This window comes from Aulostomus chinensis, chromosome 2, assembly GCF_037954235.1.
Source record: "Aulostomus chinensis isolate RoL2024-O1b breed Wild chromosome 2, RoL_Achi_v1.0, whole genome shotgun sequence".
Classification (NCBI taxonomy): Eukaryota; Metazoa; Chordata; class Actinopteri; order Syngnathiformes; family Aulostomidae; genus Aulostomus; species Aulostomus chinensis.
Genome location: NC_141321.1, coordinates 6,125,051 through 6,139,393, shown reverse-complemented (window position 1 = coordinate 6,139,393; position 14,343 = coordinate 6,125,051). Strand labels below are relative to the sequence as shown.

The following is a 14,343-nucleotide window of genomic DNA, read 5'->3' as shown; positions in this document are numbered from 1 at the left end:
CAATGACATCAGCACGGTGGACAGTGGTTCCTGGTTGTGATCGGCTGGAGGCCAGATGTTGCTATCAGTGCAGTGTTGCTCAGTCTCCGTCATTCATGATGCAGAAACAATGCAGTACATTTTTAATTCAAGGGCTTTTCCAATTGTGTTGGAAATAAAGAAAAATACTTCTTGGTATTCAAAATGCTTTCATGTGTTTTTCAGAGTGTTAGCAGCAGACAAACTGGTATTGGACACAGATATCGACATCGGTAAATGTTGGCTACGCGTCACGTTTTCCAGCAAAGAACCTGCATCGTGCATCCCCAGCTTTGGGGCTGGAACAAAACCCCCAAAACATAATCCTGGAAATGAGGTGAGGCCTGGAGTTTCACCCTCCCTCATTTACTCCACCCGACTCAACTCCACTTTTTACAGGACAGTTGAAATGTCCACTTAAACTTAAGCTCAAAAACGTTGTCTTTACTTGCTGCCATTTTCTTGTCAAACTGATGCTGCTCATGCATGGGTGTGAAAGAGGAGGGGACGGCTAAGTCTCCAGCCAGCGTCATCAGCTGGGGAGAGGACGACGCCACAGCCACTGGTCTGGCTGGGCAAGTCCAACGTGGACTTTTACTTCCCGAGGCAGTCTTGCTTGCAGGAATGAGACTGGGAAAAATAAATAAATAAATAAACGGAAATGGTTTAATGGCTGGTTCCCTAATCTCTTGACCTTCTTGCTCGGCAGTACAAGATACATCAGTAAATACCACAAGACCACAGTGGTGGTCGCGGACATTTGACGTCACCACAGCTTGGAGAAGCAGGTTGCAGCGGTGCTGGAGTCACGTGTCCGTGCTGTCGTCCGTTCATAGCCCAACGTTAGCGTCGTAGCGCTAACGACCCCGCTTTAGAGCAAACATCCAGGCTCACAAACTACTTCGCCACAGAGATGATTTCTGATTTTCTGATCCAAAATGATCCCACTGGCTCTGGGATGAGCAAACACACGGGGATGATCACTTCAGGGCTGGGCGACAAAACCCATGGACAGCTGCTGCAACCCTATCAGGTAATTTGGGATACACTCCCATGCTTCGAGTGCACTGAGCAGCAGGACACCAAAGGGTCGCCTGTATTCACTGTCATTACATTCCCAAGGTCAAATGCAGCAGCCTCAAGGACACAAACGTGCCTCAGTTCTGACCATCAACTTGACTATTTCTTCATGCAGTACAGATGAAAAACATGTTCTGAAAAAGCCGCTCCAGTTTAAGCCTCCTGCTCTGGCGTTGCGAGTCGTCAAATAGCACAACCTTGATCAGACTTAACACGTGAAGGGTCCACGGGGCCGCTGTCCCGGCAGCAGCCTGGAGTCGGCGCACAGGTTCCTCAGCAGCCCCTCAGCGGGTTTACACTCAGTCCTCTGGTCACTGCTTAAGCGGCCACTTCTAATTCCAGCTGTTTGCTGACAGCGTGTCCCGTGCCAGCTGCAGCTTCACTCACTGGGCTGCTCTGTCTCACAGGGGTCACCAACGGTTCATTCCTCATGGCAAACGCCATGCAGCGTGCCTCCAAACCACATCCTTTTTGACTGCTCATTCAGGGCTCTCCAGCTCATAGGAGCACATTGTTAACCAACAGCACCGCAGCAACTTCTAAAGGCCCCAAATCCTCCCAAGAGACCCTATTTTTGTTCCTCCGAATGCGAGTACGCTTGACTTTTAAAAAAATAGAGAATAAAATCTTAGAAATTACAACTACTGCTAAAAAAGCATGCGAGCTATTTCTGCGCAGCCCAAACAAACCGCATATATTTAGTCTATGTAGGCTCTCATTCATCCAGGTTGTAGGACCCGAAGCCCAACAGCTCAGTTGACTTTGACCTCTAGAAATACACATCTGCAAGATCTGACCTGGGATCAGTGCTGAGTTGCTGCACGAGGGATGTGATGACTGCATTGGCAGACAGAAAATAAAAATAATTAATAATTCTTACTTTATCAATAAATCGAAAACAGACAGAAGCTTGATCACAAAATATCGTTTGACAACAAAAAGAAATATTTTCGATGGTTATGCTGCGCTGTCTATCTCTTCATTGTGCACGTCAACGCCTCACAGGTACGTCTGACACAAATGAGCGACGCCTTGGGTTCTCCTACGCGTCGTGCCCCAGGGCACTGCAGCATTAAAACACATCCAAGTGCCGAGCTCCTCCCTGAGAGAGGGTCCTCCGTCAGGCAGTCATGGCCGCCACCGCACCTCAGATCTGCAAAGACACGTTTGAGAAACGAGCCAAAACCCCCGATGGGCCACAGCAGAGGTGGGAACCAGCAGGTGCAACGCCAGAGATGCACAAGAATACTGACACGTCCTCGGCGTCGGCAGGTCTCCAGGTTTGCTCGTCTTCTCTTCTTTGCTCCTCACCTGGTGTTTATGATGAGGAAACGCTGACAGAACAAAGGCATTGTGGACTTCCCCAGATAGTTCCCAAATAACTAAGACTGCCACTTTGTCCCAAATTCACAGTGATGACGAGTGCCTTTCAGTGTGTAAGCTGTGTGTGAAGCACCACAAACTTGGTTTTGCGTAGATAATACTGCTGTCAGTATTGGCTGTTGTAAAAATACAGTGTAAATTCCAGTATTTTGCATGGTGCTAAGAGACTTTGGTCATAGTCTAACGCTCCAGGCTGACGTGGGAATCTGCGGACTAGGAGGAGGTGAGGGGATCGAGGCTCTGAATGAGACCCAGCCTGCTGCTTCCTCTGGGTGTTCAACAGCCAGGGGACCAGCGCTGGCCACTGGTGCAGATGGTTACTATCCACACTCCCACTTCCTGTTCCAAGCTGGCTGCACTTTCAAAACACATCCTGACTAAACTACAATAACTCAAATGGCCAACTTGGTAAAAGTACGATTCCATGTATGTGTGCTCTGGGAGAACTGGAGCACCGACCTCGGCTGAGCTCGAGTGTTCCTACAGTGACAAAACTACTGCCTGGACGTGTGCAAGCGAACGAGAAGTGGCTCAGTATCAGAAATCTCAGTCAGCAGTAGCGATGACGAGCTGTGCCACCGCGCATGCAGGAGCCAGAGGACGCAGGCGAAGGCAGATCATTGGAAAATGAAACGTATTCACCCTTGAGACGGTGAGGTCTGTCATGAGCTGCTCGAAGGCCCGCGTCTCCTCTGCTTGCTTCTGGTTGTGCAGCGCTATCTTCTCGCTGAACTTCCTGGGGTTGGAGCCACCTGTGCCCGGGGAGCCCGACATGGTGCGGGCCGCAGTCTGACAGCTACTGGAGAAAGTGGAGGGCGATGCGGGGAGTCTAATCCGACAAGTGTCTTGGGGAGCCCATCAGAAATGTCAATACACGTCACACATCGGCGGCGGCGGCGGCCCGAAGCGAAGTCGACTGTTGGGTGACTGGTAGGTAGTCGTTGGAAACACGGCTGAAGTAACGAAGTAAAATAAAAGTACTTTTTTACGCCCGAAAACAGGAGAAAAGACAGCCGTCGTAAATTCCAAGTGCTTGCACTCTCAGCACTTTCACAAAAGCGGCGTGTTCATGAAAAGACGTCAGCAGCACAGAGTAACTTCATGTTGACATGTTTCCAGCGAAGCAACTGTGCCGTTAGCTGTCAAAGCTAACACCAGACTGGAGGGGAGCGGGTCGCCGCAGCTAGCCGAGCTAAACTGCCGCCAGAGCCAACTCAACCATTCCACGAACGCCTTTGCCAACTCGCCCAGTCTCGACCTCAGGAAACATACAATACACACATGCTAAAGCAAGCGGTCGCCGGAGCTTCCCAGCTCCAGAAAGTCCCGTTAGCCTAACCTTGCTACGTTAGCACTCAAGCTAACTTGTTATTGGGCAAAGGTTTGCTGGCTAAATTCTGTTTCAACAAGTGTCCGCTGATCTTATCCGGGCACAACTGAGCTCCGAGGTGATCCAACCCAGAAATTGGGGACTAGCTAACCCGAACACGCAACTATTCAACTTGATGCACAAGTACAGTCCACGATTTCACACTTTAATAGATATCGCAGCGCTTCGGAGTCGAGTCTTGCGTTAATCCACGGGCAGCGCAGAGATCCCAGGCAAACTCCGAGCCGACGACTCCATGAAGACAACGCCGAAAACCGAGCTTCTGTCCCTGGCGCTGCTCTGGGAGAATTCTAGCGCCAAACTGCTGCTTTTGATTTCAGCCTATGAGTCGTCGGTTGACAGGGCTGGTGACAGCAACTTCGATCCGCCGTTGTGTTATCCTCATAGTCGCGACTGCGAGAAAAAACATTGCCTTGTTTAAAAAAAAAAAAAAAAATCCGTCAGTACCACTGCTTGCCACAGGGTGGCGACAAAGACTCCCACGGCTCTCCATGAGATTACCGACCGTTACCTCTATGGCAACGAGCCTCCTCAGGGAAGCTCCTCGGAGACTGAGGCAGTAGTCATTCAGTGTATGAGCTGGGATCTACTTAAAACAAAACAAAACAAGATGTGTTACTTATAGAAATTGTTTTTTTTCTGCAGTGTCAGCTCTATTTCTGAGCCAACATTACTATCAGGTGTACCAACAATAGTAGAATTATTGTTGACAGCAGAATATTAGTAACAATACCATTTTTGAATGTAATTGTAGCAGCAAGTCAGGTGCAGGCAGGATTCGTGTTCCAGAAGGACTTCATTATGATATCACGGTTAGGGTTCACACTCATCTTTGTCAAACAGATCAGGCCCGGGTTGAGGGTGTGTTTCCATGACGCTTCCGCCACGTTAACTGAAGTATGAGGCATCGAACCAACAGCCACAGGTGAAAAGATAACCTCCTCTGAAGAGAACATGCAAACCTGACTTACTCTGACTTACTGAAATACTCCATTCGAAGAAAAACCTGACTCATTAACTTTGGCAGTCCTTTTTGACGTTCTAGTTTGTCCTGTGTTGATGTCCTTGAATGTTTTCATCATATTTAGTCACCCTCATCTGCAGAAAGTCTTGCTTCCATGTTGCCTGCATGGAGATTGTTCCCTGTTAACCCTCCGAGCTGGACTCAGTGGTTAAGATTGCAACAGAATCAGAATATCACACACACACACACACACACACACACACACACACACACGTGTAATAAGTGAAGGACAAAGTAAAAACAGTCTTATTCTGAATCAAAGAGAAGAGTAATGGTTTTAGGGTTTGTGGGCAGCTGATTTCAGTCTCTTGACTAAAGTGCGAATCAGTTTTGGTCACATTTTCATCATTTGAGAGTTAACTTTAGTCTCATTTTAGTGGACAAAATCTGCAAAAGGGTAGCTGACAAACCTTTTTTTCTCATTCTCTTTAGAAATAGAATAATTAAAAGATAAAAAAAACACAACAGACATGCAGCAGAAACCAGAGTTTTATTGCTGTTCGATACATGCAGTGAGTCAGCCTTTGGACTGCTGTGAATAAAGCTGCTCTTCTGGTGACGTCAGTCACGTGCCCTTCATCAAAAAAACAAGTCCTAATCGTAGTGTGTTCGACACGAGCTGTCAAATAAATGCACTGGACAAGCACCACTCTGGAGTCCGTTGAGGGTAAAGTATTGCATCAGTAGAGCTTTATTCCCAGACAGGACAAATACATTTGATGCACTGTGAATGGGAGCAGTTCCTGCACAGCACAGAGAGCGTGGTGTCGCCCTCAGGCCAGGACACCTCAGGACTCAAGATGGACAGCTGAAGGCTTCCTGACAGAACGATATTCATCTATGAAGAATGGGAAGAGTGACATCTACTGGACCCACAGGTCTACCTACTGTAATACTGCATATCAAGCTCACTTAAATGATCCGTCTCGGGCATCAACTATAGTATCACATGGACCGATGACAAAAAATATAAATAAGGGCAAGAGTTACTAATTATTTTCAGCAAGACATTATAAAAAACTTCTTAATATCCAGTTTACACTGCGAGAGCCCCTCCTGTTTGACGCATCTATAGACATGATCCAAGACCAGGGTTCAAACACATTTGACAACTTTTCCATGACTATATATTCTCCAGACGTCTGTTTACACATGAAAATAAAGCAGAAATCAATGTCACAACTTACCAACACACATTTAACTCAAAATAACCACGAGCGCTGTGGTTTGTGACGACAAACACTTGATGAAGTTAATCCAATGTGAACCAAAAGATTTCTCTCTCCATCTTAACTGAGGCACAATATGCAGGTGTTTGTGAGGCACGTGTCCAAGACTTTTAGGCTTTATTCATTTTTCAGAAACGTTCTCAGGCCTGGAAATGGCCATTTAAAAAAAAAATTCCATGAATTTCCCAGGTTTTTGATGACTCTACCAACACCACCTGCTTTTGTCATGTGACAACTGCAGATTTCCCGTAGACACGATACATAGAATCTCTGTGGGCTGGAAGTGCAGGAGTCTGACATGAACTGAAGTGCTGATCAGAACAGCTCAGAATTGGTTTGGCCTTAAAAGAATTTATTCAGCTGTTGGTAATAAAAGTGTCTTTTGAGGGAATAGCTCAATGTGAGCATTTCTTAAAGGTAATTCTTGTCAAACATCATGTCTGATGGGCGTAGGTGGATCGAATCATAGAGACTGAGGTCAGCTCAGGATGGGGAAACTGGTTCGACGACAGGGTTGTAAAGTATGGAGACGCGCATGCTCCCAGCAACACAAACATCAGGAAGATCTCATGGACTACACTCCTGCTGAGACGTACGCTAGCACTTCGCTTTGAGCCAAGGAGCTTTTTATCAGTCAGGTGAGTCGATCGGCTCACAGAAAAGACAGATGTGATCTCTTTGTATAAAATATACACTTGTTAGAAGGCCGTGCACACGATATCCATACTATTTAAAGCCAAATAATACAACTCTTAAATCGGATCTTGCTGTGAGGCAGTAAGACAACAAGACTCCAGCAAGCACCTGCGGTGCGCTGGACCTAGTGGCGTGATGGCCGCGTCCCATTAGGAATAAAGCACGTGGTGATGCGTGGAATCAAATAATGCACATACATTTGCATAGGCACATAGGAGAAGTGCAGTAGAGAAGATGCAGGATGGTTCAGGCTGGCAACCCTCAGTCTGTCAGTAGCCATTTTATCCATTACTTTGTTTCTATTTGCCATAAAATTTCTTGTTGAGCAGGAAAATGAGCAGGTTGACGTTAATTGTTGCCCTGTCGAAGAGCTTCATCACCGCCACGCCTTCATACTGCAGCTGGAGGAGATCCTGTGAGACAAGTGAGAAACACTCAGTCAGCACGGTCCACGTCTGCTGCATCGCGTGCATGTCAGTGGGTCTACTGTTAAAAAACCAGCAGACGGCAGGAGTACCTGATACTCCAACTGTAACGTCTCCAAGTGCACGCCCATGAACTTGGCCTTCACATCAAACACCCCAACAGCCTCTGATGGGGAAATCTCAAAAATAACATTCTTGAACCTGAAAAGAGACAAAGTAAAGCAGACCTCATAAATATGAACACAGGAGGAGCTGGACATGAACGCTTGAAGCTCAGCAGGCAAATCAGAAGAAAGTGGGCTGTCAAGGAGGTCCGGAGAGACGGGAAGCCAAGTGGTACCTGCTAGCATACCTTCTTTAAAAGTCATCAACTATACTTTTCTACAAAACAGTCTCGGCCTGAATCAACATAAGCAGAGCAGTGTCAGACACTGACTTTGGAATCACATCTTATAGCCTGATCCATGCAGTACTCTGCCTGGAAGCACGCGTGTGTTCCAGGCCCGCAGTGACTGGGACGTACGCTTGTTTACCACCTCTGAATCTCATCTGCCAGATTGATCTCCTCCGTCCAGCCATTTGCTCAGTTACCCACAAACACTTCAGCTACAACCCGATATGCTGCTTCCAGTTCCGACTCCTGTTGGCATTACAGGTGAGCTCAGTAGCACAGTCCGACCAGCCTTAGCTTTTGTCTTCTTTTGCTGACTGTGTCCATCTCCAACTACTGGAGCCCACAGTTTGCGTCCTCATCTGCCCACTCCCACCCGGAGCACAATTAAACAACTGCCACAGCAGAACTACTTTCTTAACAAAACCACAGAGCACAATGACTTGACGCAGCACCGGAAAAGCCCCGTTATAACTTTGTCCAACAGTTACAGACAACTTGAAGTCGTGATGACTCATGGTGGCTGACTTGTATGTGGAGGATTTCTTCTGGACAAGCGAGATGCTGAACCTTAACCATTTGATAACTTTGTGCCAGAGGTGTGCTAACACTTCTCACCCGTAACCATCAATTGAGCTAAGCTAACTAGCAGCCAGCAGGTCTCTGTTGGTCTCAGCTCTCAGTCCATCACAGAGGACAGAAGCGGGTCCATCTTCCTGTCTGGCACTGGGCAAGACGGAAGGTTCACATACTTTCCAAAAAGTCTGTGTTTTCCTTTAAGCCATACAACAGGCAGCTGCAGGCGCTGTTTGAAGCTCCGTGGTGGTTGAGTGTCAATGTACTTACAAGCCGCCGCTATAAGAACCTTTCAAAGATTCAAAATGTGAGCGCTTCCTAAAGATACGGAAGTCAACCCTAGGACAAAGCACAATTTAACCAGGGTTTCAAACTTGATCTGAGACGGCGCTGCAGGAGGACTCACTGGTTGGGCTGCAGCTCGTCTATTGAGATGAGCACGCCCTTCTCGTGGAGGCGTGCGGCCGTATATTTCATCGAAACTTGTTTACTCTTCCTGGCCTTGTTGTCGCCAAGTTTCTTTGACAACCTGAGGAGAAAGAGAAAGACAAGTGTAGAGTACGACACCAGCAGCAATGATTGACAGCAGACATTGGGACTCGCGACCCCACAGGTGTTGATGATGATGAGAGAGGTGAGGGCAGCACTACTGTTATTACTCCCACCTGTGCTGGTGACTGGATCTTCAAGTCAAACAAGCCCCAACATTGGCTCTCCACCTGAACTGGATTTAACTGCACACCAGTACACATACAAGCTTTTTTAAATGTGTGGTGCAACATAAGTGTCGGGACCAGGGAGCGGTCACTGTGATTGCCTTGGACTTTTGTAGGAATGTTCATGTTCACAGGATAGGAGTCGGAACCTGAATGCCCAGACGAGACGCTTCACAAAACTGTCGTTTGTCCTCAGCTAGAGGGAGGTGGAGGTGGGGGGCTGGGAAGACCTTCTCATCCCCCCAGGCCTAAGAATCAGGATGAAACCAACTCACTTCCAAATTTAAGAGCGTTCATGTGACAAAAACATGGTTGCCCCTGGGACATCGGCTCAGAAGACCAAACAGTGACAAACAACTGCATCAGCACTGTGTAACCAAGACAGCCAGTGAATGAAGCTGAGGAGCTGGCGGTCTGAGTGGGTTTCTGTCTGTTACAGCATCGACCAGCAGGTCACCTGGAGGTGATACTGGCAGACAGATCATTTGATCTCATGAAGACGCCCCCCCGCATGACTTGTTAATTACAGAATGCTCATCACATATTTATGGCTGGGAGATTAAAGGAACACACGAACCTTTAGGACATGCATTGATCTCCAGAGCCAGACAAAAAGATGGCTCCCCTTCTCCCCTCAGAGACCAGCTAGTTAGCTTAGCACAATGAATGGTAGTGGTACAGTCTGATTGTGTAACAATCATTATGAAAGAGCAATATCAATTTATGAGGGATTGTAACTTCAGAACCAGACACAAAGTTAGAACTACACTCTGGGAAACAAATAAACTGAGAAAAACAACGTTGGGCGCAGTGATTTGATGCTGCATCTTAAACTTTAATTTAAAAAATGTTCAGGAATAGAAAAGTATAAACGATTGCCACTAATCCTGGGTGACTTACTGATAAAGGATTAGTTCTGTTCCTGAACCAGAACACACAGGAGCAACCACAGGTTAGGGTTGGATAAGATGGAGTTATGCTGCTTGCCTCCCTGCCTCCCTACTTCCGCCTGCCCCTACTTCCGCCTGCCTCCCTACTTCCACCTGCCCCCTACTTCCGCCTGCCCCCTACTTCCGCCTGCCCCCTACTTCCACCTGCCCCCTACTTCCGCCTGCCTCCCTACTTCCGCCTGCCTCCCTACTTCTGCCTGCCCCCTACTTCCACCTGCCCCTACTTCCGCCTGCCTCCCTACTTCCACCTGCCTCCCTACTTCCGCCTGCCCCCTACTTCCGCCTGCCTCCCTACTTCCACCTGCCTCCCTACTTCCACCTGCCTCCCTACTTCCACCTGCCCCTACTTCCGCCTGCCTCCCTACTTCCACCTGCCTCCCTACTTCCGCCTGCCCCCTACTTCCGCCTGCCTCCCTACTTCTGCCTGCCCCCTACTTCCGCCTGCCCCTACTTCCGCCTGCCTCCCTACTTCCACCTGCCTCCCTACTTCCGCCTGCCCCCTACTTCCGCCTGCCTCCCTACTTCCACCTGCCTCCCTACTTCCACCTGCCTCCCTACTTCCACCTGCCCCCTACTTCCGCCTGCCCCCTACTTCCGCCTGCCTCCCTACTTCCGCCTGCCCCCTACTTCCGTCTGCCTCCCTACTTCCGCCTGCCTCCCTACTTCCGCCTGCCCCTACTTCCGCCTGCCCCTACTTCCGCCTGCCTCCCTACTTCCGCCTGCCTCCCTACTTCCGCCTGCCTCCCTACTTCCGCCTGCCCCCTACTTCCACCTGCCTCCCTACTTCCGCCTGCCTCCCTACTTCCGCCTGCCTCCCTACTTCTGCCTGCCCCCTACTTCCGCCGGCCTCCCTACTTCCGCCGGCCTCCCTACTTCCGCCTGCCCCTACTTCCCCCTGCCTCCCTACTTCCGCCTGCCTCCCTACTTCCGCCTGCCTCCCTACTTCCGCCTGCCCCCTACTTCCACCTGCCTCCCTAATTCCGCCGGCCTCCCTACTTCCGCCTGCCCCTACTTCCCCCTGCCTCCCTACTTCCGCCGGCCTCCCTACTTCCGCCTGCCCCTACTTCCCCCTGCCTCCCTACTTCTGCCTGCCTCCCTACTTCCGCCTGCCTCCCTACTTCCGCCTGCCCCCTACTTCTGCCTGCCTCCCTACTTCTGCCTGCCTCCCTACTTCCCCCTGCCTCCCTACTTCCGCCTGCCTCCCTACTTCCGCCTGCCTCCCTACTTCCGCCTGCCCCCTACTTCCACCTGCCTCCCTAATTCCGCCGGCCTCCCTACTTCCGCCTGCCCCTACTTCCCCCTGCCTCCCTACTTCCGCCGGCCTCCCTACTTCCGCCTGCCCCTACTTCCCCCTGCCTCCCTACTTCCCCCTGCCTCCCTACTTCCGCCGGCCTCCCTACTTCCGCCTGCCCCTACTTCCCCCTGCCTCCCTACTTCTGCCTGCCTCCCTACTTCCGCCTGCCTCCCTACTTCTGCCTGCCTCCCTACTTCCGCCTGCCTCCCTACTTCCGCCTGCCTCCCTACTTCCACCTGCCCCCTACTCTGGAGAGGACGGACAGTCAGCACATTTCCCCCAACAGTGGCGTTTTTCTGTCACAGCAGCACAACTGTACACATAACCCTACAGACAAGACACACTTTGTCTCCAACAATGCAAGTCTGATTATCCAATCATGTGTTTAACACTTCAGAAACACACTCAGTGAAATCTGTCCACCCAGCTCCTGGCCAGGACTTCTCTATCTGGGGGTTCCGCTCCAGGCGGGATTTCAGCAGGATACGTGAGCTGAACTTCCATGTCGGTTATGTGACTGGCGAATTCTGGATTCATCAAAGTCATTCAGGGGGAGTTAGAGACTTGGAGGCATCTAAGGGTGAGTGACTGAGAAATGGTCATTCTTGGTCAGGTATCAATCTGAGCGGCTAGTCGGAAGGCTAAGGTTACAGTGGCCACACAAACTAGCAACATGACGAGGAGTTTTTGAAAATGAACATCCGCTGACATCTCGCCCTCAAAGCTCCTCATGTTCCTGATTTGACAGCTGCCACCTTGTTGCCTTTGATGTACTCATGAACACACAGATATCCTGCTAACTGGCCATGGCTCTGTTGCCTCTGCTCACAGGTTTGGCCTCAGTGTGCAGTTTAATCATGTACAGGTGTGATGTTGGCGTGTAAACTGGTGTCCAGTCAGGCAGTGTTGCGGGCAGCCTGAGAATCAGAGACACTCACTTGCCCTTGCTGGCCAGGTTGTCCATGCACACCTTGATATACTGATTGTACGAGTCGATCTGCACATTGTAAAATTTGGTCTTTGAGTTCAAAGCGGTGTTGGTCTGCTGAAGCTTCACCAGCTCAGCTTTCCTGCGCTGACGATACCGCCTCTGATTCCTGATGTCCTGTCATACAAGCACATCACATATCAATGCAACTGGGTTGGATTTTTGACAGAGGTGGAGTTTTTTGTTTTTTTTACCTTGGCTATGTCATTGATGAGGTCCTGATAGCGGTTCTCAGGATGAACCTTTCCCAGTTCGGCCAGCCTCTGCAGGTTGCTCTTGATCTTTTCCTTCTTGCCCTGCAGCGTCAGGCTGTCGTCCACCACTGGTTTGACCTGCTTCATCTTCTCTGGCGTCTTGGCATCCCGGATGGCCCTCCGCTGCATGGCACGCTGGTACTCAGCTTCCTGTCAGACAAAGATTAACATCCACACATAGTCTGAGCGCCACAGGCTTACATAGAATTGATTTGCTTTAATATGCAGGTATAATTTTCTGCAAATATACTTAATAATTCTCTGTGTGAGGTGAGAAGGTTTTTCTTCCCAGCGTCTGTGTAGCACCAACACCAGACTACTGGATATTAGCCTTCATGATCATTTTGTAGTGGTGCTCTGCTCCAGCTGTCAGCCCCAACCCCTTCCATACATGCTGAGTCCCACACACACTTTTTGAAGACAAGCTCACAATACACAAAATTACAATGTCAATGCACGGTCATGGAATTGCTCCCAACAGTACGTGACGCCTCCCAAGCCCAAAATGCACTGACTGACCTCTAACAAGCAATGATAGCAATAATAATCATACACTTTCAAGGCCAAGAGTACAGGAATCTTTATCGATGGTGAAATCATTCATTCAAGAGTATTGCAAACCTCATCAAGATGAATGATCATGTCATAAATCATCATTTCTTACCTAAATTATCATGAATAGTGCTGCGAGTGACAGCTCCTATTATCAGTGATTCATCCGCCAATATTGTTCATGAATAATCAATGTGATAATAATCAAATGTCACGAAAATTGGAAATAAATCACTTCATTATCTGCCGTGAATGAAAGAAAAAGCGGCAAAACTTTTCCTTTGAGAACCTGGATCCAGCAAAGTGAACTGAGGAGCACAGACGCTGGCAGTACTCGTGGTAGGCAGGAGCCAGGGTGGCTTCACTCTTGTCTAGCAGCATCCGGTGGACAGGATATTCTCAGTTTTCTAACACTTGGTTGCCTCACCACCTACAGCCTGCAGGAGGATGTTCCTTTTAGGCCTGAAAAGGAAGTAAAACACCCTCTTCCTGTTTCTTGTTCTAAGAAATCAAGTACATTTCCAGCCAGCTGCAATGCAGCACACTGACTCTCTCAAACTGTCCTGACATCAGGCTCTTCTTTTCTGACCTGTTCTGGACCAGCTGTCAAGTCCAGGATCTCAGTCAGGGTCTCCCCAGGCTGGAACCGGATCACATCCACAATGAGCCTCTTGGTGCTGCGAGACAAAATCAGTGATCATAAGTCAGGGATCGAGCAAGTCACTCCAGTTGGTCCACCTTGATTGGCCAGTTTGGACGTACTTGAGCAGGAGGGTCTTCGCATCCATCTCAGCATTTGCCTCACCAGGGACATCAAATTTGTTGGTGAGTGTGAGAGAAACCTCCGTCTTGCCCATCAGCTCTTTGTTGGGGTCGTCAGGGGGGAGAGGGTTCTCACCTGAGTGGGACACAGAGTCACAGCAGTCACCATTCACACCTGGCAGCCAGACCGTCATCTCTGCTCGATTCTGATTGGCTGGTCAGTTGGCACGGCAGCAACAGCAGTCACGTGAGTACCAGCTGTTGGGGACGCTCGCTCTATCAGCACCGCCACAGGTATGGGCTGGTCATTTCTAAACATATCCGTATCGGTCTGAGAGGCTGCTCCTCATCAGTTTGCCTCTATGCCTCGAGCTGCTGTTGTGTGTGTGTGTGTGTGTGTGTGTGTGTGTGTGTGTGTGTGTGTGTGTGTGTGTGTGTGTGTGAAATTTGACTTGAAAAGGATTCTAACTTGCTTTGAAGTTTGCTGAGTCATGAAAACTTGTCAGGATACTTGGATTTACACAATGATCCCACGGCTTTCACCAGCTGGACCTTCAGCAGGTTCTACACTCACTACAAGTTATTAAAGTTACCTGAAACTTTTCATGGCCACCC

General features: G+C 49.2%; 2 protein-coding genes across 9 annotated transcripts in view; both read right to left on the bottom strand.

Moving 5' to 3' along the window:
* crtc3 (CREB regulated transcription coactivator 3) overlaps positions 1–4,989 on the bottom strand; it is a 44,231-nt gene extending 39,242 nt beyond the window's left edge. For 5 of the 7 annotated variants that reach the window (XM_086224533.1, XM_086224565.1, XM_086224557.1 and 2 more), the window contains exons 1-4: positions 4,853–4,989; positions 4,605–4,763; positions 4,383–4,457; positions 3,124–4,283 (exon numbers count right to left, since the gene is read on the bottom strand). In XM_086224533.1, the coding sequence (XP_086080659.1) occupies positions 3,124–3,255 (132 nt within the window). In that variant the 5' untranslated portion in view covers positions 3,256–4,283; positions 4,383–4,457; positions 4,605–4,763; positions 4,853–4,989. Of the gene's footprint in view, positions 1–3,123; positions 4,284–4,382; positions 4,458–4,604 lie in introns of all 7 variants that reach the window. The other 2 variants (XM_086224550.1, XM_086224540.1) reach the window with 2 other exon arrangements.
* A 377-nt stretch (positions 4,990–5,366) lies between these two features.
* Positions 5,367–14,343, bottom strand: part of iqgap1 (IQ motif containing GTPase activating protein 1) — a 58,114-nt gene continuing 49,137 nt past the window's right edge. For both annotated transcript variants that reach the window (XM_086224511.1, XM_086224519.1), the window contains exons 31-37: positions 13,729–13,864; positions 13,556–13,643; positions 12,355–12,564; positions 12,111–12,277; positions 8,619–8,741; positions 7,338–7,446; positions 5,367–7,233 (exon numbers count right to left, since the gene is read on the bottom strand). In XM_086224511.1, coding sequence (XP_086080637.1) covers positions 7,120–7,233; positions 7,338–7,446; positions 8,619–8,741; positions 12,111–12,277; positions 12,355–12,564; positions 13,556–13,643; positions 13,729–13,864 — 947 coding nt within the window. In that variant the 3' untranslated portion in view covers positions 5,367–7,119. The remainder of the gene's footprint in view (positions 7,234–7,337; positions 7,447–8,618; positions 8,742–12,110; positions 12,278–12,354; positions 12,565–13,555; positions 13,644–13,728; positions 13,865–14,343) is intronic.